The 22,827-nt window shown below is 40.4% G+C and overlaps 1 protein-coding gene across 6 annotated transcripts in view; it reads left to right on the forward strand.

Annotated features, from left to right (window-relative positions):
- The window catches only part of LOC115208356 (TOX high mobility group box family member 2), a 139,273-nt gene that overhangs the window by 109,884 nt on the left and 6,562 nt on the right, over positions 1–22,827 (forward strand). For 4 of the 6 annotated variants that reach the window (XM_029776336.1, XM_029776333.1, XM_029776338.1 and 1 more), the window contains 2 exons: positions 1,948–2,190; positions 18,414–18,494. In XM_029776336.1, coding sequence (XP_029632196.1) covers positions 1,948–2,190; positions 18,414–18,494 — 324 coding nt within the window. The remainder of the gene's footprint in view (positions 1–1,947; positions 2,191–18,413; positions 18,495–22,827) is intronic. The other 2 variants (XM_029776335.1, XM_029776339.1) reach the window with 1 other exon arrangement.

Consider the following 22,827-nt stretch of genomic DNA (forward strand, 5'->3'; position numbering starts at 1 on the left):
AAAGCACAGCTCTTTCATTTGAAACAAGGAAACAGGAATACATACTCATTAAAGTGGCATTCGTTTAATTTATGTAAATCCATACAACAAAGCATATAGAAATTACTCACCAATCAGGGCTCTCACTGGATTTGTTTTTCCTTTACCTGGGGGATTGGTAAAGAGGAACATGAATGTATAATTGAATCCGGGGGTTTCTATAGTCTTGTTGCATATTTATCAGCGTCTGTAAGCACACGGTTAAAACAGCAAATGTTCTGAAAAACAATACTTTCTCCACCATACAAGTGCCCCGCTGTGCATGACTGTCCATGTATGAATAAAAAACGATTACTATCTCTCCCCTATCAGAATGTAATTCCATTTGCCTCCCTCCAATTTATTCAACATCCACATCAAAGCTAGTACAAACAGATGTGATTTCGAATACTTTTTGCTCCATTGCACAAAAGTTGGAATCTATTATCTTAATGAAACTATGTGAGGAATGTACAGTTTTACTTAGTCCGGGAAGAAATGTTGCATTTGTGTTGTTTTGATAAATAATGTTTGACAATGTAAACGATGTATTGTTGACAAAGCAGCTTCAATCGGAATAGATAATGGTAAATTAGATAAGACTAGACATGTGATTTTGACTCAGTTTCTGTTCATGGAGTACAATTCAAAACAAGAGAGTATTAATAGTATCATACTGTAAATACATGTATTTGAACAAAGTTGTGTTTTTATTGTTGAATTTTTTTGTACTTTTTTGTGATATCCAATTGGTAATTACAGTCTTCTCCCATCGCTGCAACTCCCGTACGGACTCGGGAGAGGGGCAGGTCGAGAGCCATGTGTCTTCCGAAACACGACCCTGCCAAGCCGCACTGCTTCTTGACACACTGCTCACTTAACCCGGGAGCCAGCCGCACCAATGTGTCGGAGGAAACACGGCGCAACTGGCGACTGTGTCAGAATGCATGCGCCCAGCCTGCCACAGGAGTCGCTAGAGCGTGATGGGACAAGGACATCCCGGCCTGCCAAACCCTCCCCTAACCTGGACGACGCTGGGCCAATTGTTTGCCGCCTCATGGGTCTCCCATTTGTGGCCGGCTGCGGCACAGCCCAGGATCAAACCCCGATCTGTAGTGACGCCTCAAGCACTGCGATGCAGTGCCTTAGACAGCTGCGCCACTCGGGAGGCCCCAAGGTTGTTTGTTTGATGTTAACAGGTTTAAATGGTTACATTGAATGTTTATGAGAATTCTAAATTAAAATACATTTGGCACTGCAAATATTTGTTGTTTTCAATTTGATTTGACTGTGGATGTCTCAATAACTCGGGATTGATTCAATTAAGCTGTCATTACGACGAAAACGCTCATCGCAAAAATGCACACTTTCATTAAAGTCAAACTGAGTTTTATTTTGCTTTTCGTTGCAAACGTTCATAAACATTATTGTCTATTACCCTAGTAAGTCATACTTGCAACAAGGGTGCTATTCTTACATTTGACTGGCAACTCGTATCTCTTGATGGTGGGGATGCAAACTTGTTTTAGCTGTCTGGTGGGCATCGACATGGATGAGTTGGCACACTGACTTTGTCCATTGGTCTATGAGAGGCAGTGAAACTTTACCAATCTAAGGAGCCTGTGCACTGGGACGTGAAGTAGAGGGGTGGAAAGCATCTAGTCACTGTGTGCTGTTGATCTTCTCATGTAGTAAAGAAGTGTATATATAAAATGGCGGAAACAAGTGGCATCATACCAAGTCTGATAGCCTACTATTACTATCGAAAGGGAACAGTTGAGGTTTACTGCAATTCTTGTGTGTGTAATACATTCTCTTTGAGTGAGCGGTTGTCTTATTGTAAGGAACTACAAAGTTCATTCTCCAAACAATGCTAGAAAGACATGAGGGACAAATTAATAAAGTAGAACCCTGTTGTCGTTTTTTTTGATTGTCTTCCAGATCACCGGCGAGAAGCGGCCATCCTCGGAGATGATGAAGCCCAAGCCCAAACCGCAGAAGAAGAAGAAGAAAAAGGACCCCAACGAGCCAAACAAGCCTGTGTCAGCCTACGCCCTCTTCTTCAGGGACACCCAGGCGGCCATTAAGGGCTCCAACCCCAACGCCACCTTCGGGGACGTGTCCAAGATAGTGGCCTCTATGTGGGATAGCCTGGGGGAGGAGGCAAAACAGGTACACATACCAATAAATACATGGGTATAGACACACACCAACATACAGTGGCAAGAAAAAGTATGTGAAACCTTTGGAATTACCGGGAGCTCTTCATAAATTGGTCATAACATTTGATCTGATCTTCATCTATGTCACAACACTAGACAAACACTGTCTGCTTAAGCTAATAACACACAAACAATTATATGTTTCCATGTCTTTATTGAACACACCGTGTAAACATTCACAGTGTAGGGTGGAAAAAGTATGTGAACCCTTTCATTTAATAACTGGTTGATCCTCCTTTGGCAGCAATAAACTCAACCAAACGTTTTCTGTAGTTGCGGATAAGACCTGCACAACGGTCAGGAGGAATTTTTAACCATTTATCTTTCCAAAACTGTTTCAGTTCAGCAATATTCTTAGGATGTCTGGTGTGAACTGCTCTCTGAGGTCATGCCACAGTATTTTAAATCAGGTTGAGGTCAGGACTCTGACAGGGCCACTCCAGAAGGCGTATTTTCTTCTGTTGAAGCCATTCTTTGTTGATTTACTTCTGTTTTGGGTCGTTGTCCTGTTGCATCACCCAACTTCTATTGAGCTTCAATTGGCAAACATATATCCTTACATTCTCCTGCAAAATGTCTTGATAAACTTGGGAATACATTTTTCCGTCGATGATAGCAAGCTGTCCAGGCCCAGAGGCAGCAAAGCAACCGCAAACCATGATGCTCCCTCCACCATACTTTACAGTTGGGATGAGGTTTTGATGTTGGTGTGCTGTGCCTTTTTTTCTCCACACATATTGTTGTATGTTCTTTCCAAACAACTCAACTTTAGTTTAATCTGTCCACAGAATATTTTGCCAGAAGCGCTGTGGAACATCCAGGTGCTCTTTTGCAAACTTTTTTTGGACAACAGTGGCTTCTGTGGTGTCCTGCCATGAACACCATTCTTGTTTAGTGTTTTACGTATCGTAGACTCGTCAACAGAGATCTTACCATGTTCCAAAATTTTTCTGTAAGTCTTTAGCTGACACTCTAGGATTCTTCTTAACTTCATTGAGCATTCTGCTCTGTGCTCTTGCAGTCACCTTTGCAGGACGGCCACTCCTAGGGAGAGTAGCAACAGTGCTGAACTTTCTCCATTTATAGACAATTTGTACTACTGTGGACTGATGAACATCAGTGTTTTTAGAGATACTTTTGTAACCCTTTCCAGCTTTATGCAAGTCAACAATTCTTAATCTTAGGTCTTCTGAGATCTCTTTTGTTCACATCAGGCAATGCTTCTTGTGAGTGTTTTCCTGACTAGCTTCAGGAAAAGTCATTAGCCTAGGGGTTCACATACTTTTTCCAACCTACACTGTGAATGTTTAAATGATGTATTCAATATAGACAAGAAAAATACAATAATTTGTGTGTTATTAGTTTTAGCACACTATGTTTGTCTGTTGTTGTGACTAAGATGAAGATCAGATTCAATTTTATGACTAATTTATGCAGAAATACAGGTAATTCCAAAGGGTTCACATACTTTTTCTTGCCACTGTACATGCAATCCTATACACATTTGTGACTCACAACCTGGATTCGGTCTTATGTAGCAACATTTTAAATGGTGTTTTTTACATTATATAAAAGTAGAGACTCAGAGCTGCAAAATGGTACAGTTGAAGTCGGAAGTTTACATACACCTTATCCAAATACATTTAAACTCCGTTTTTCACAATTCCTGACATTTAATCATAGTAAAACTTCCCTGTCTTAGGTCAGTTAGGATCACCACTTAATTTTAAGAATGTGAAATGTCAGAATAATAGTAGAGAATAATTTATTTCAGCGTTTATTTATTTCATCACATTCCCAGTTGGTCAGAAGTTTACATTCACCTAATTAGTATTTGGTAGCATTGCCTTTAAATTGTTTAACTTGGATCAAACATTTTGGGTAGCCTTCCACAAGCTTCCCACAATAAGTTGGGTGAATTTTGGCCCATTCCTCCTGACAGAGCTGGTGTAACTGAGTTAGGTTTGTAGGCCTCCTTGCTCGCAGACGCTTTTTCAGTTCTGCCCACACATTTTCTATAGGATTGAGGTCAGCGTTTTGTGATTGCCACTCCAATACCTTGACTTTGTTGTCCTTAAGCTATTTTGCCACAACTTTGGAAGTATGCTTGTGGTCATTGTCCATTTGGAAGACCCATTTGCGACCAAACTTTAACTTCCTGACTGATGTCTTGAAATGTTGCTTCAATATATCCACATAATTTTCCTGCCTCATGATGCCATCTATTTTGTGAAGTGCACCAGACCCTCCTGCAGCAAAGCACCCCCACAACATGATGCTGCCACACATGTACTTCACGGTTGGGATGGTGTTCTTCGGCTTGCAAGCGTAACCCCTTTTTCCTCCAAACATAACGATGGTCATTATGGCCAAACAGTTCTATTTTTGTTTCATCAGACCAGATTACATTTCTCCAAAAAGTACGATCTTTGTCCCCATGTGCAGTTGCAAACCGTAGTCTGGCTTTTTTATTGGTGGTTTTGGAGCAGTGGCTTCTTCCTAGCTGAGCGGCCTTTCAGGTTATGTCGATATAGGACTCGGTTTACTGTGGATATAGATACTTTTGTACCTGTTTCCTCCAGCATCTTCACAAGGTCCTTTAATGTTGTTCTGGGATTGATTTGCACTTTTCGCACCAAAGTACGTTCATCTCTAGGAGACAGAACGCATCTCCTTCCTGAGTGGTATGACAGCTGCGTGGTCCCATAGTGTTTGTACTTGCGCGCTATTGTTTGTACAGATGAACGTGGTACCTTCAGGCATTTGGAAATTGCTCCCAAGGATGAACCAGAATTCTGGTCTACATTTTTTTTTCTGAGGTCTTGGCTGATTTCTTTTGATTTTCCCATGATGTCAAGCAAAGAGGCACTGAGTTTGTAGGTAGGCCTTGAAATACATCCACAGGTACACCTCCAATTGACTCAAATTATGTCAATTAGCCTATCGGAAGCTTCTAAAGCCATGACATCATTTTCTGGAATTTTCGAAGCTGTTTAAAGGCACAGTCAACTTAGTGTATGTAAACTTCTGACCCACTGGAATTGTGATACAGTGAATTATAAGTGAAATAATCTGTCTGTAAACAATTGTTGGAAAAATTACTTGTGTCATGCACAAAGTAGATGCCCTAACCGACTTGCCAAAATTATAGTTTGTTAACAAAAAAATGTGTGGAGTGGTTGAAAAATGAGTTTTAATGACTCCAACCTAAGTGTATTTAAACTTCCGACTTCAACTGTACATCATACACTGCATTTGTGGAACAATGGGAAAGTAATTCTGTTTTGAAAGTCAACTTGTAAACTCACTTTTGAGAAAGTCGCCTTTGAATGTTTTGCTATCTACAGTAGTGAAGAGCTCTCCTTTGTCTACACCCATTCAGCATCGTTCACACCCTCACCCTAAGCTTTAGCCCCACCCATCTCGTTTCACTCTTGAAGCGCACACTTGACGCTCTGGCCGATGATTTGTTTACCTCTGGATAACATGAAAACGGCCTAACCAGCTCTTCTGGCAACAATTTCATTAAGCTTTTTTGCAGACGTTTACTGACACCGGCCATATTCAACGGGTGTTGTACACACATCACATAACGTTAGCTAACGAGCCAGCCAGCCAACGTTAGCTAGTTAAACAATAAGCAGTGCCAACAATGCCACAGTGCTGGGAGCTAAACAACCATGTTCAATGTTAGCTAGCTAACATTAGGCTCTAACTAGAACAGCACACAGCTCTGGGAAACTAATAATAACGTCAGCTAGGGAGCCAGCCAGCCAATAATATCTGAAAATATAACGTTAGCTAGCTAATGCTAGACTATCTTATCTGTATACATCATTGTGCATGGATGCGCCTCGCATTTTTTACGTTCAAATGGCTCTCCTGTTAAGTCGTGACATAAGCCTAGTTTCCTAAATCGAGTCACATTTCAAAACTGGAGGATGAAGTTTCGCGGCTCCAAAATTAGGGCATAATAGCATTCCTGATGTAATAAAATTCACTTTAACTCTATAAAACGTTGACAAACATACAGTGGCGTCAGAAAGTACTCAATACCCCTTGACTTATTCCACATTTTGTCTTGTTTCATCTCCTCCATCTACACACAATACCCCACAATGACAAAGGGAAAACATGTTGTTAGACATTTTAGCAAATGTATTGAAAATGAAATACAGAAATATCTCATGTACGTATGTATTCACACCCCTGAGTCAATACTTCATAGAAGCACCTTTGGCGGCGATTACAGCTTTGAGTCATGTTGGGTGTCTGTATCAGCTTTGCACATCTGGATTTGGGGATTTTCATTCTTCCTTGCAGATTTTCTCAAGCTCTGTTAGATGGGGAGCAGTGATGAATAGCAATCTCCAAGTCTTTCCACATATACAAGTCTGGGCTTTGTCTGGGCCACTCAAGGACTTTCACATTCTTGTTCTGAAGCCATTCCAGCATTGCTTTGGCTGTATGCTTGGGGTCATTGTCCTGTTGGAACTTACATTTTTGCCCCAGTCTAAGGTCATTTGCACTCTGAAGAAGGTTCTCATCAAGGATTTGCCTGTATTTGGCTCCATTCATTGTTCCCTCTATCCTTACCAGTCTCCCCGTCCCTGCTGCTGAAAAGCATCCCCATAGCATGATGCCGCCACCATGCTTCATGGTAGGGATGGTGTTAGACGGGTGATGAGCTGTGCCTGGTTTTCTCCGGACAAAGCACTCAAATTTTTGACTCATGAGACCACATAATATTTTGCATTATGCTCTAAGTCTTTCACGTGCCTTTTTGCAAATTCCAGGCGTGCTGCCATGTTCCTTTTTCTCAGGAGTGGCTTCCGTCTGGCCACCCTCCCATAAAGCCCAGATTGGTGAAGTGCTGTAGAGACTGTTGTCCCTCTGGCAGGTTCTCCCATCTCAGCCAAGGAACTCTGTAGTTCTGTCAAAGTGGTCATTGGGTTCTTGGTCACCTCCCTGACCAAGGTCCTTCTTGCACAGTTGCTCAGTTTGGTTGGACGGCAAGCTCTAGGAAGAGTCTGGGTACATAATCTTTCAATTTCCCAATGATGTGCTCTTGGAAGCTTTCAACACTCTACAAATATTTTTATATCCTCATCACAATTCTATCTTGGAGATTTACGGACAGTTCCTTGGACTTCATGGTATAGTTTCTTCTCTGACATGCACTGTCAACAGTGGGACCTTATATAGGCAAGTATGTTTCTTTCAAAATCATGTCCAAACAATTGAATTGGCCACAGGTGAACTCCAATCAAGGTTTAGTGACATCTGAAGGATGATCAAAGGAAATTGGATGCACCTGAGATCAATTTGGAGTGTCATAGCAAAGGGGTGGGACTACTTATGTAAAGGAGATATTTTAGTATTTCATTTTCAATAAATTGGCAAAACGTTTATGGTGTATTGTGTGTAGAAGGGTAAGAGATAAACAATCAATTTAATACATTTTGAATTCAGGCTGTAACACAGCAAAATGTGGAATAAGTCAAATGGTATGAATACTTTCTGAAGGTATATCCATATCAGTCAAACAAAGTCTAAATGATCCAACACAACATATCACAACATAAAGGTACTGTACAGGCAAAGCCAAACTTCACTTCAGATGGTTTGTTCAAGCCAGAGCCATAGAGGCCTACAGTATAACTAAGCAACAGCGTATTTACCATAATCACAATGTAGTTAAATGTAAGTCAACAGTTATCTCCCACCACGACCTCACGCGTCTGTCAGAACAGAAGCACCACAGAAACTCCTGTCAAAAGAAAGACATTTCATATTTACACAGTAATCACAGAAAACAATAGATAAACACACAGCAAACGCATCTTAGTTTTGTTACGGCCATAGAGGAGTAGGCAGAATAAAGGCACATGTCAAAGAAACAATATATCTAATTTGTAGTCACAAGTATTGGTACATAGTTCACTCCAAAATCAAAGCTTGATTTGAACTATCTTTGAATTGTGGAATATGCATAAGTCCCGTTGCAGTATCGTTTCCATGGATTCAGTTATTTCTCTGTAAAATGGCTTTCACTGTGACATATTGCACCATATGAATTGCACCATAGAATGTACCATATGCTTATGTGATGCATGGTGTGTATGATGGAACAATGGGTTGTTCATGAAGTGCATACTCAATGTCAATGTCATTATTACAGATCGATTACAATGGCAATGCAAGTGTAGTGTAATTACAGCGAAACTACTACCCTGTACTGATTAAACTCACAACCATAGGGTTACAGGAATGTCAAGTTTTTCAAACAAAACTTCTCTGTACATTTTCTTTGCTTTCATTTTTGCATTCCAGCCCTGGAGGAAAAAGTCAAAGGGGCCAATAGTAACAAATGACTTGCTGAAATGAATGGAAAATGAGACAGTCTGATGATGCCGGTCCCAGACAAAACTCATATTTTTAGAATATCCAGTCGGGCAGGGGCCTATTGCGTGTCAAATAAAAGCACCTGTCTCTATGACGAAGTGCAGCCTGTTCGCCACCGCACACCGTATCTCACACCATAAGTGTGTTTTTCCCCAAACCTACTTTATACAGCTGGACTTTGGAGACTGGTTGTCCTTTTATTTGCAGTAAATTTTTGCCTCCTTCACTTGGCCCTCTTCAGCATGAATCTTCATTTCGCTCCTGACACCCTTGAATGTGAATTCCTCATTTCCTGTCCTTTTATTTATATCTGTTGCCTGGTGATTTGATCATGCTGAGAATACAAGATTAGCAATTGCCTCGTCCTTGAATCCGCCTCAAGGACATCTGTTCCTGAAATGTTATTGTTTGCTGGGTTCTTAACCCTCTGGTGTCCTGGCTCTTTCAACCATACATTTTGTGTTCAGCACCCTGTATTATTTTTCTGAGGTCATTTTTGTCTCCAAACAAAGATGAAATAGAATTGGGGTTGTCCTTCACAGGAGGATTATCTGTAAAAATGACTGTTAAAGGGCAACTCCACCTTTGCATTATAATTTGAGATGTTGTTCTACACCTGATTGTACTTGATTTGGTTGGGATCTTGTGTTAAATCACATTCTTTAGCCCACGGAGGCCAAAAATCAACTCAAGATGACGATACATCATGATACAAAGTAGATGTTTACACATACCTAGATTATGCGCAGGGGAGGACCTTCCTCTGAATGACATCATCAATTCTATTCAAAATACTTTTTCATCAGCAACAATATATCAAATCAAATAGGCCTCCATATTGGAAGGGCCTTGGAAATGGAACTGAGAGCTAAGTCTGTTCTAGACTGTTTATTTCTATACTTAAAACAGACATTTTCAGTCTCCCCCCCAAAAGATTTTTATCTCCCCTCTCAAACTGATGAGTGTCATTTCTTTTAGTGTTTGGCTGTCATGTCAGTTCTACAGTACTGATGAGCTGTACTTTAATGTCACTGACCTTCCAGAGCCAGTATAACTAGAATGTCAACACATTCTCTTGCCGCAGACATTTTTTTTTTAAACAAAGGAATGCCCTCTGTTTCCAATTACCTGTGTTAGAAAACAAGCAATTCCCTATCCAAATGAAAAGATACCAGCACTGTATCTTATTAAGTATCAGATTTACATCATAAACTATATACTTCTTTGAGTTCGGTTCATGTTTAATTCTGTTGTACTGCATGATTTATTTTTGCCAAGTTGTCCTTGAGTGTATTAGAGGCATGTTTTTTTTCATGTATTTTATGTTCGTAGCCTCTTTTATTCAGCTGTTTTCAGCTGTTTTCTCACATAGAGTATTTAAACCCCTGGGGTCCCTGCTTTGTTGTCTCAGATCAATCATTGAATTTGCCTTTGTTATTCCTCAAGGTGACAATGTGTTCGAGCCGCCCCCCAAATACAGAATGAAATGTTCTTCTTTTTGTGGTTTAGATTAAGATCAATCCCCAGTTTTACGTCTATAAAGAAAAGACAGTTATAAAGGGGATAGTAGTACTTAGCTTTATTTAATTGAGTCTGTTGTGTTGTAAGTGTGATTCCGTGAAAGGTCATAAGAGAGAGAGGGAAACTGTCGTTCTGGCAAAAAAAAACAAGCTTTCAAACAAAACGGTCCTCTGTATCTCTCTCTTTTTATCTCTCTTTCTCTCGTATTATTTCTTGATCGCTCTACCTCCTTCAGTCTCCCTCTCTTTTCCCCTCCTTCTATTCCCCTCTCCTTCACTACCTCCTTCAATTCCCCCTCTCTTTTCCCCTCTCTCTCTCTTTCTCTCTCTCTCTCTCTCCCTCCCTCTACCCCACACCCTCTCCTCCCTCCCTCCCTCCCTCCCTCGGTGTGAATCAGTCAGCTAGCTATAGGTGATCCCGTCAATGCCTCGGCTAGACTTAAAGCTGTCTCAAGCCCTGACACCCCTCGTACCCACACAGGTTGTTTCTGCTTGGGTTGGGATGGGGTGGGGGTGGGGGGGGGGGTAATCGCTCAGTCGATGTCAGGAGGGGTTTGGGAGTTATTGTCTCCTATAATTAACTGGTTATCAAACAAGAACATTTCATTAAGGTACAATTACCGGCTAATTGTTGCGGGACACCCCCCCCGTGTCAGGATTACGACCGCAGCATATGCTCCCTCGAAGCTTTGTTATTTCTAATTCATCCCGACCTGCAGCCTCTGACGGCTTCAATTGCTAATGAATCCACTCACTTTGGAATAATTAGAGAATCCTTAGGCATGGTAATTTATTTAAAAGTATCCGTCGTCGGGCGAATCATTAGCTGTGTTAAATTAATTTGAAATTAAAGCTGCTGGGAGTACTTTGGGATTCATTAAATAGGCAGCGCTGGCTCTATCAATATTTAAGGGGTGAGGAGTTAAGGTCGCAACTTCTAACCTGGAAATATCATCACAGTCTGTTTTTTATTTCTTGTTCTAGGAATAAGATATATTTACAGATTTTTGGGTTTATATTTACAGATTTGTATATGAGTTGTGGAAACAAAGCGGAGAGGAATGATATATTATCATGTCTGCCATATATGGGTTCGCTCCCCCTCCTCCCTCCTCTCCTCTCCCATCACTTTCACTCTATTTTGACATTCATGCCATTATGGAAAGGATGATATAGCTGGAGAGAATGGAATAATGCAAATATATCATTATATGGGAGGATAAACATCATTTCTTGGGGCAAGAACTTATTTTCCTCCACCTATAGAAGGCTGCAGTGCGAGTTTGCATTTGTGATGTGTGTGTGTGCTTGTTTGCGCGTGTTTAAGTGCATGTGTTTCATCCCTTACAAAAACAATTGGGAAGAACATTTGGTTTTCATACACGTTTGAAGTTTCACATGTACATTTTTCACATGACTCAAACACATCATTTCACATGTGATATTCAAAGTTTCACATGTGTGCTTTTGTACCAGTGAGATTTGAACCCAGTTCTTCCATGGAAGAAGACAGCTATTAGACCATTAGATACTGATTTTGATTTTAACATGTTAAACGGGATAAATAAGGAGAGAGGGAAAGATTATTTTCACTGGGTTTCTCTTCCAATGTAAATTTATTATACATTTCTCACAATCTCAGAATATTGTCTGTTCAAATCAACATTTTCTCTTTGTAGAGGTTAGGGGTTACATCAGGGGTTCTTAAACGTTTTTAACTCGAGACCCAAATGAGAAATTGACCATTCTCCTGTGACCCAAATTGTCCTCCAACGACCCAAATTAAGAAGAAATAGTGTGTGATTATGGATGTATTCTCATAACTCACGACCCACCTTTCACATGCCCAGGGCTCACGTTGGGTCCTGGCCAATAATTTTAAAACCCTGGTTTACATTAATTCCAATAGCAAACACACATTTTCAAATACATTAAAATCCCTTTTACGCCTGTGTATTAAATGTAACAAAAACCAATGAACAGCTAACAATAACAGAAGCTTAAAATAGCTAGCAAGGGCGAAATGGCAGGCTAGCTAGCGCCAAGCAAATTGCGTGCTAGCTAGGACCTACTTGCCTAGTGGCAGGTAGCCTAGTGGTTAGAGTGTTGGGCCAGTAACCAAAAGGTTGCTGGATCGATTCCCTGAGCTGACAAGGTATAAATCTGTCATTCTGCCCCTGAACAAGGCAGTTAACCCACTTTCCCCAGTAGGCTGTCATTGTAAATAAGAATTTGTTGTTAACTGACTTGCCTAGTTAAATAAAAAAACTGATATACAATTTAGCACTAAGCTAGCTAGTGGTTAGCAATTAGCATACAACCGCTTGATAAAAATGTAATTAAATGAATCTTCCAAAAATATATTGTAACTGTGGTTCATATGTAAATACACTCAATATGAGTCCTTGTTTTTGAAATATTTTATAATTTAAGAACCAAAACATTTATAATGGAAATACAAAATCATCCTAGACGCCTATTGTTCTCTTATAAATGGGAAAATGTCACAATTTTTTCACTCGGTCGAAACAATTAAAGTACCTTCCCCCCAGAGGAAATTGGCGCCACTATTTCAACTGAATTTTTTTAAAGAATAAGATTAAGCTCCGGTGATATGGATAACTTTTGAAAGATAGCTGAAATGCGCTTTTAGCTAACGTTACAGTAATCAAAGCAGTGGAGTATGTAGTGAAGCAAAACTTTAGTGGTCAAAACCATTCATCGTGGGGCGACTGGGGCTCCATGGCTCAGGCGGCCAAGTGGACACTAGGCTGTTTGGCTCATCTTAGTCACAAAGAGGAATCATTTTGCAGCTGTTTGTGATTAATAAACAATGCCATGCTGGTGGGTGGTAACATTCTAATAAAACCTAGCCCTGAAATGAAAGGTAGGCTAAAAAGAATTTGTATAATAATAATAATAATGTATTCAACTTTTATAGCACTATTCATTACATAAAGAATCTCAAATCACTTTAAAGCAACACAAAAAAGATAAGCAATTTATTAAACAACAACAACATTCATGAGATGTAAGGTAATGTGGAGGGTTGGGAAAGCGCTTGGCTTGAGTGGCCATCAGAGGGAGGTGGTCAAAGGGGGAGAGTAAGCAAAGATGGCCTCTGGAGCATGTCCAGAGGCAGGCAGGCAGCACGGGGTCATCAAGGTGTCTCCTGGTCCTTGCCGTCTGTGTGGCCTCTCCATAGTAGGACTCGGATTAAGTTTGAGCTTCAGCCACTGCCGTTCACAAACTCCGTAAGTGTAGCTAGCTAGCTACTCCTTCACTACTACCAAATTGTAGCACCCACTTGGCTGAAGCTGCTACGGCAGTAACCACATTTCAATAATAATTAAAGAGTAGCCTAATAACTTAGTCCTCCCTACGATCTTCATCACTGCACAAGTTAGCCATCTTGCTTTTGGGCTACTCTCCATCCTCAACCTCCGGACGCTGGCTGGCCAACAAAGACCATAGGAAAAGACATCACATGGATATGCACAAAGTTGGCAGTTTGGTTTGTCACTTTAAGCCCAAATATATCATACTTTGACAAAAACAATGACTTATTAACTTAAATCATTGTGCAACATCATGGGTAACCTCTGGCCATCGTCTTTCAGCTCAAAAAAGTGGATTTCTACTGCTGTTGGTATTCAAATTATACATAAAAATGAGCAGAAAACTCATCACAGTTGAATTAAACATGCTATCTCTACATTTTGAAAACGTGACCATGCTTACAAACCGGAATACAGGATAATAAATAAGAGCTAGCTTCTCTGTTCTTTTCACTGGGCCTTTTCCAATGGTCACAAAACAACATATGAAGAGAGACGTGCCTGCAGCAGTAACACTCCGAATGCCAACCCCTAGTGGTAGCTCTAAGATACATGTATATCAATGCAACACAGTGGAGGACTACAATGATAATGGAGTGGATAGCTCAAAATAAGAAATTATAACTTGAATTATTATTATACTCAGGTAAGCTAAGTTACCTATTTACACAATGGCATTTTAGAATTTGCAATTCCACATGTGGAAACATTGCTACTGCCATATGTTAACCCCAACTTTTCACATGTGAGGAGGATAACATTATTTAACCCCCATGTGTGATCTGTGCAATTCCACATGTAAAAGTAAGATTTTCAGATGTAAATGTTTCATACATGTAAAACTGCTAAATTAATTTTCACATGTAAATGTATTTCACATGTGAAAATGCAATTTCACATGTGAGAGTTAGATTTTCACATGTGAAAGTTTGTCACCTGAAAGTGAAAATTCGAAACTGCAAATGTGACCGACTGGTTTGATTCGGACTTATGGAGCAAAATTTGAAATTATGTTTTTTACATTGGATAAAAGTGTAGACTCAGAGCTAGAAAATGGTATATCATACACTACAGCTGAGGAACAATGGGAAAGTAATTCTGCTTTGAAAGTTGATAACCTCACTTTTGAGAAAAAGTTTTGGTAAACCTGCTGGAGAGCTCTTCTTTGTCTACACTCATTCAGTATCGTTCACACCCTCTTTAGCCCCACCCATCTCTTTAAGGATTCACATGTGAGGCCATGTACTAAACAACCAAAGATTTCAAGACTAAAGGCTGGTTTATACCATGCATATCGACAGTTGCGGTGACATCATGAACATTCTATTGTCGTCAAACTTGTCGTTGTCGTTATGAAAAAGTATAAACACAAAAACTACAGGCTGCATGACATCAGCAGCCTGGTTGTCCAAAATAGCATAACTAGTGTATTTTAACATCAATTAATCCACCCGTTTAAAAATTTATTTAGTATATGTCAATCTATCAAACCAGGCAACTAAAAGCAACTTTCTAAACAATGTTTTGTTTTGTTTTTAGCTTGTTAGCTAGCGAGCTAATGTTAAGTTAGCTGGCTAGCCAGGTCAAATAATGACCGTATCATATAGCTGACAACATCTTCACTTTAGCTCATTTGTCTTCATTATTAAAGGAAAATAAACTCACAACAAGATAATTATTTACAAGTTAATGGTGAGCCAATTACAGAAAATAGCTTACGGCTGTGAGTGTGACGAAATAAAAGCAGAGTGTCATGTAAAAAAATCTTCCAAGCGTGAAATAGTTCCCAATCATTCTGATTGTGTTCTGGTTGTGACGTCATGTTGTAAAAAAAATTACAGCGTGAAAATGTTCTCAGTTCAATAATTGCTTGTGTGTCTCTTTATGTGGATGGCTGAGCTCGTGCGGATATTTCTCTTTTACATGACACAGTGCATTCTACCGTAGAATTTTAGAACTTGGACTGTCTCATTAACTAACGTTATATCTTAATTTGACTTTGGTGCAGGTCATGTTCTTGACATTACTGTCTCTGGTAAACACATATTTGTCACGTGCACAGGATACAGAAGGTGTAGCGAAATGGTTATTCACATAGTAGAGTCTTTTGTTTAGACATGTAGCTAGCTAGCTAAACAATGAACCATAATCCCAATTTATAACGTTACTACCCTGCATGAATCTAGATAGCTAACATTAAGCTATAACTAGCAATGCAAATAGCTCTGAGATACGATTAATATTACTACACAGATCATATACGTAACATTAGCTAGCGAGCCAGCCAGCTAGCGTTAGCTAGCTAGCTAACAGTACGTTTTAACTTGAAATGAAAACGACTTTCTGACAAAATTAGAAATGTATAACATCTGAACATTTTGCTAGCTAGACTATCCAACCCCTATACATGGATGGACGCTTCTCCCTCTCTGTCACGGACGCCATGGTTGCCCTTAGTTTGAAGATGTTTATTTATTTATTTCACCTTTATTTAACCAGGTAGGCAAGTTGAGAACAAGTTCTCATTTACAATTGCGACCTGGCCAAGATAAAGCAAGCAGTTTGACACATACAACAACACATGGAGTAAAACAAACATACAGTCAATAATATAGTAGAAAAATATCTATATACAAAGTGAGCAAAGGAGGTGAGATAAGGGAGGTAAAGGCAAAAAAGGCCATGGTGGCGAAGTAAATACAATATAGCAAGTAAAACACTGGAATGGTAGATTTGCAGTGGAAGAAAGTGCAACGTAGAAATAGAAATAATGGGGTGCAAAGGAGCAAAATGAATAAATAAATAAACACAGTAGGGGAAGCGGTAGTTGTTTTGGCCAAATTATAGATGGGCTATGTACAGGTGCAGGAATCTGTGAGCCAGGTGTAATATAATCTGGAGACAGGTGTTTTACACAACAGCCTTCTGTGCGTTCTCTTTTCGACTCCCTCGACAAATTTGCAATCAAACGCCTGAATTTTTTCCATCTCCTTAGCTATCATACTCTAATTCCACTGGGCATTCCACTGATTTCAAAACTCGGCCCTCCAGAAAGTGGAGAACAACACTTTTGCAGTTCTACTACCCGATATCTTTCAAAAAAGCCTCATTAGAAAGGATGACCTACACATACTGACCAGCTCATGTTATAGACAGAAGCATGCTACATGGCAGACCAATCCGAACTCATCTCTCTGCATGTCCAGCCCAACCATTATCTCAGCCAATCATGGCTAGCAGGAAGGATCCTGTCTTTTTCTGTGGCTAAACCAACTAGGCTCGTAATTTGACAATTGTATTCATATTTACAGATGGCATACACGTTTCTTATTAAGGCACATGAAAGTTCACATGTTCCAGAAGGCATTTCTGTCAAAAAACGCATAAAAAAATATATACTTTCAAATGCCTCTCCTGTGAAGTAGTGACGCGCGATATACGCCTAGTTTGCAGCAACGAGTCACAAATGTGTTTAACGTGATTGTTTGTCACATTTGAACTTGCAATTCCACATGTAAAAGTGACATTTTCACATTTGATCGTTTTTAACATGTGAAACTGCAAATTCACAGGTGAATCTGCAAGTCACATGTGATATAAAAACATGTTATTCTCCTCACATGTGAAAAGGTGGTGTTAACATGTGAACTCTTAATTTAATACAATTTAAAATATGGTTTCACAGGAAATTTAAGGGAAAAAAACTGAGATTTTCATAAGGGATGCCTGTGTCTGCGCCTTTCAGTGTGTATATGTGAGCGTGCCCATATGTGCATTTCTGTCTTGTCCATGTACATTTGCAACGCATGAATACCTAATGGTAATTCTAGTCCATCTCTTTCAAAGAGAATGACCTGTCTTTAAGACCACAGAGGGGCTCTATGAAGAGAACTTTAATTATCCTCGATCTGCTCATGCAGTCTGTTGTATAGAAGAACTCCCAAGAGAAGCCAAGATCTGGGGGATCCGTCCCGAATGGAACCTTATTCCCTACATAGTGCACTACTTTTGACCAGGGCCCATAGGGTGGCCCATATGGCTCTGGTCAAAAGTAGTGCACTATGTAGGAAATAGGGTGCCATTTGGGACGCAGTCAAGGACTTTCTTATCAATCTAGGGATGGACTTGGCACTTGTTTTCTTACCATCAAAAAGGAACGGGGGCCTCAGTCTCAGCCTCAGCAAACGCTAGCAACCGCACATGACTGACACCCTATTACATTAACTTGAATTGCCCTTCTGAACGCATCATTTGAGGTTCGTTCGGCGGATCCCTATTGTCTCGTGCTAATGCTGTTTGGAATTTTCATCTCGTCTTGATGCTTTGATGGGACATCAACTCTGATTTAGCAATATGTGTGCTTTAATGGAGGCAAAGACAGAGAGGCAAAATGCAGAATAGTGATTTTTAAAGTCTCGCTCTCTACCTTAATTTCATCATACCTCTCTCTCTAAACACCTCACATTTTCAATGACTGAATGGGATGATATCATGTTTATGTTTTATTTTTTTCCAGTGGTTCGCATGGCATTGACATGTTGTGCATCATGGAGTAATGGTGTTTTCTAGGTTGGGAAGGGACATGGGGTAAATTCAGTGTGGCAAAATGTTCAGAACAGTGCCGATAGAAATCTAATGAATAGAACCGACAAAATCCTCTATTCAACCTGTCAGACAATGATATATGTTCTACACTATACATTTCTATCTGAAAGTTCTGTAACACCCTCCTGAACAGGACCCCAGGGCTTTTATCCTTAAAAAAAAGAGTGTCCCCTAAATTACATTTATGTGATAGAAAATGCCTAGCCTAAAAAGGACCATCTGCAAAATGACTAAAACATCATGTAAAATGCCAAGCCTAGCGCCTTGTCACTGACCACTGCTTTGTTTCTGGTTGTATCTCGCAGGGCTACAAGAGGAAAACAGAGGCTGCCAAGAAGGAGTACCTGAAAGCCCTGGCCGCGTACCGAGCCAGTCTGGTTTCCAAGGTAACGGCGGAGGTCATATCTCTGATATACATGGGTCAGTGGCGATATAAGGGATGATAAATTAGATAGAGAATTCCTCTCTCATCCCGGGGGAGGATCTCCGTGCGGTGCAGCTTGAGAAGGGGGTGTGTGTGTGCTCCGAAGAGAACAGTGAAAATTAGGGCCCAAATACACACACTCCTTTATTTCCCATGTTATTTGCAACACAGCAAGTGAGTGAGGTGAGGGATGAAAGGTGTGTTTGTGTTGTGTGTGTGTGCGTGTGTGTGCGTGTGTCTGTGTGGGAGAGAGTGAGGGTGTATACAGTGTGTGTGTGGTTCTTAAGTACTGTATGCATGTATGTGTGTGTGTGCTTGCGTGTGTGTGTGTGTGTGTGTGTGTGGGAGAGAGTGAGGGTGTATACAGTATGTGTGTGTGTGCTTGCGTGTGTGTGTGTGTGTGGGAGAGAGTGAGGGTGTTTACAGTGTGTGTGTGTGTGTGTGTTCTTAAGTACTGTATGCATGTATGTATGTGTGTGTGCTTGTTTGTGTGTGTGTGTGTGTGTGTGTACCTGTGTGTGTTCATGCGTGCGTATGTGGAGGCAGAAGTGGGAATTACCTAGCATGGTGCCACCTGGTTGTGTGTTTTTGAATGAGAAACAAATGTGTGGGCTGCCTGAGGCTTGTTTCTTTGACTATATCCTGGGTTGTTGGAGATGAGATTTGATACAGATGTTGAATCTTAATTTGACCCCTTTCGTCGCAGGAGAAAAATAATCCTGCAGCAGGAGGAAAATAATCCTGCAGCAGGAGGATTTGAATAAATATTTAGAATCGCCACCAGGGGGCAGCTGGAAGTGGTGTTTGTATACAATGCAGTACCGTACCGACATTGTACCTTCTGTAGGCTACGTGCAGGTTACAGAGCATCTCGTGTGAATTCTTATGTGGATTATAATAAATGTACATAGTTGTGTGGGGTGGCAGATAGCCTAGTGGTTAGAGCGTTGGGCCATTAACTGAAAGGTTGCTGGATCAAATCCCTGAGCTAACAAGGTAAACATCTTTCCTTCTGCCCCTGAACAAGGCAGTTAACCCACTGATGATTAAGGCAGTCCCCCGCACCTCTCTGATTCAGAGGGGTTGGGTTAAATGTGGAAGAGGCCTTCAGTTGTACAACTGACTAGGTATCCTTTCCCTTGTAGGGAAAAATCTGTTTTTTAGATGAATTTATTATTATATGTTGAAGGCAAGCAATAAGCAGAATTAATTATTGGTTACCTCAGTGCCTGTGTGGTCCAGCGGTTACAGCTGTTTACCCTGACATATATGCCACAGTCAGCATGGGTTCGAATCTGGCCCACTGCCCTTAGACTCCTGGATGAATGTTTATTTTGACGCATTAAATGTGCGTGGTCACAGTGTTAATCCTGCGTTGTTACAGGGTTAAAAAAAAAAAAATAACTCAAAGGTGAACAGTTTAGGCATTAATTCCAAATGGTTAAGGTTAAGGGCGGCTATGGTTTAGGGAAGGCTTAAGAAACAAAAACAAAAAGAATGCCTATGTATCATCAGTATTCATAGCATTCTTAGTGCTTGCTGAGTATTGTGTACCGTAGTGCATTGGTATAAGCAGTGTGCGCTGGTGTCGAGCCTCAAGAGTTCATACCCAATGCTGGGCGATCTAGTGACAAGCCTGAGCCTAAATGGCTAGGTTTAGACAGGCAGCCCAATTCTGATAACATTTACACAAATTGGTCTTTTGACCAATTACATCCAATCTTTTCACATCAGATCTTTTTCAGAGCTGATCGGATTGATCAAAATACCAGTTAGTGAAAAAATAACATCAGAATTGGACTGCTTGTCTAAACGCAGTTCATTAGGCCCACAAGTTAATTCCATTTATTTCAATGATTCCAAGAAGTAAAACGAATAGTCTGGTAATTTACACATCAGAGAAAAGTCTGTCAGCTCAATGAAATTGTCTTTGGATAGGCTCAAATGCATAAACATCTTGACAGCTTTACGAAATGAAATATTAAAGCCACACAATACAGGCTTTCAATCCACACCAAACACCATAGCCTAAATAAACTGAAAAATTGTACATGAACCTAACTATAAAATGTTGGCGAGCATCCACACTGCGGGAAAGTTTATCGTTTTACAGTAGGTCTACATCTGTCAATCAATTGATGGCCCAAGTCAACTCATCAACTCAGCCAGGGAAACACAGTAGCCTAATATTGCTTTTCACACCTTTCATTATGTTTAAATGGACAGGCTAATGGCTAGCCCACAGAATATATTGGAATACACTCAAATAACAAGGGGTGTGTTGCAAACATCGATGGCACTAGATTATCGCCAGCGGATGTCTCGTTAAACCATCAGAACGCGTTAAATTCACCCCGCACAGCTGATCTCAATTACAATCATTATTGGTCACCTCATTACCACTTTCTCAAAGATGATGTCAGTGTTACTTAGTCAGTATGTAGTGTGTGTGTGAGGTGTCAGTGTAAGTATGTGTGAGTAGAGTCCAGTGTGTGTGTGCATAGAGTCAGTGCAAGAGAGCCAAAAAGGGTCAATGCAGGTAGTCCAGGTAGCCATTTGATTAGCTATTTAGCAGTCTTGTTTAGCAGTCTTATGGCTTGGGGGGTAGAAGCTGTACAGGGCCCTGTTGGTTCCAGACTTGGTGCTGTGGTAACCACTTGCCACTAGCGAGGAGAACAGTCTATGGTTTGGGTGGCTGGAGTCTTTGAAATTTTTTTGGGCCTTCCTCTGACACCGCCTGGCATAGCGGTCCTGGATGGCAGGGAGCTTGGTCCCAGTCCTGGGCCGTACTCACAACCCTCTGTAGCGCCTTGCGGTCTGGTGCCTTGCAGTTACCGTACCAAGCGGTGATGCAGCCAGTCAAGATGCCCTCAATAGTGCAGCTGTAGCTTCATCCAATCATTGTTCAAACCTTTCTTCTTTCCTCTATATATTTAAATATCTAAAACTTGACCATGTATTCTAATATATAGACTTCAGACAACATCTGAGAATCAATTAATGTCAATTTTTTTCCAAACGTTCAAGCTTGTAAAATTACACTAACTATGAATCCAATGTAGTAGATCAACCCTGATATACATATTCAGAACCAGATTAAATGCATAATACAGGATTGAATCATGATTATACTAATATTTTTCATGTGCCAGTCTGAGTGCCAAGCACCTATTTTCTCAATTTCCATGTCTTCACTCCATTGTTTTCCTTTCACACAAACCCAAATTGCATTACCATGTTAAACACCCTCCCACCGGTCCCCATTGCCTCACACTTCCTCCAAGGCTTACAAGCCCAAAACAAGTGCCTTGATTAAGGCATGAACCGTTTATTCATCAACCTCTTTCTTTCCCTGTGAAGGTTTTTTCCCTTTAATAAAGACCATTCTCATCGCTCGTTTGCGTAATTAAATATTTATTTCTGACAAATCTCATATTCAGAGGCTCGATTGATGCGTTAGCAGATTGGCAGGCATTTAAAAGAAATTAAAACAGACAGAAAAAAACTGCAAATCTACTATGCAATCACAACCACTCAGAACAAGACACATAGTACATCTAGTCATTCAAAGGGAGTCCTCTTTAAATAGTGTGTTTTAATTGCTGACGAGAGAGTCTTTTCAAAGGAAGTGGGAATCAAGGAGAGAGGAATTGAAGGTAATTGGAAGTCGACAGAGTGTCTTTTTGGACGAGTCACATGCCCCGTGCGTTTGGCGTGCACCTGTTGCCATTTTGTTTGTGACGCACGCTGATAATCTATGTTGGTGGAAAAAGTACTCACACACAAATGGAGCTTGATGACTACAGTAAAAAGCCCAAGTTAATGAGTTTCATTCGTTCAGAAAGTCAAAGTTGTGTTTTGTGCTTTTCAACCCACCAAGGGACACATGAAGGGATAGTTCACCCAAATTACAAAATGACATATGGGTTTCCTTACCTTGACCCTTTAAGGTGGGAGTATCACATTTCAATATGTGAACAAATAATCATCTCCTGTTGTTCATAGAATAGCGATAGATTAGTATATTGCAGTACAGTATAGTATGGTAGTATAGTATAGAGTAGTATAGTTCATTCTTCATCATTTCATTTTCCACTTGACCCTGCAGTGTATCTCTCTCATCTTTACTTATCTATCCATCTTTCCATTGATTATTTCTCTGGCTCTTTTCAATATATGTACGCCGTTACCAAATAGCAGACAGCGATAGATCACGTCAACAACTGTGACAGCTAACGAGAGGGCCTGGACATATTTCATACCACATCAATGTATACATATATATTGCCATTTAA

The sequence above is a fragment of the Salmo trutta genome, chromosome 14, assembly GCF_901001165.1.
Source record: "Salmo trutta chromosome 14, fSalTru1.1, whole genome shotgun sequence".
Lineage (NCBI taxonomy): Eukaryota > Metazoa > Chordata > Actinopteri > Salmoniformes > Salmonidae > Salmo > Salmo trutta.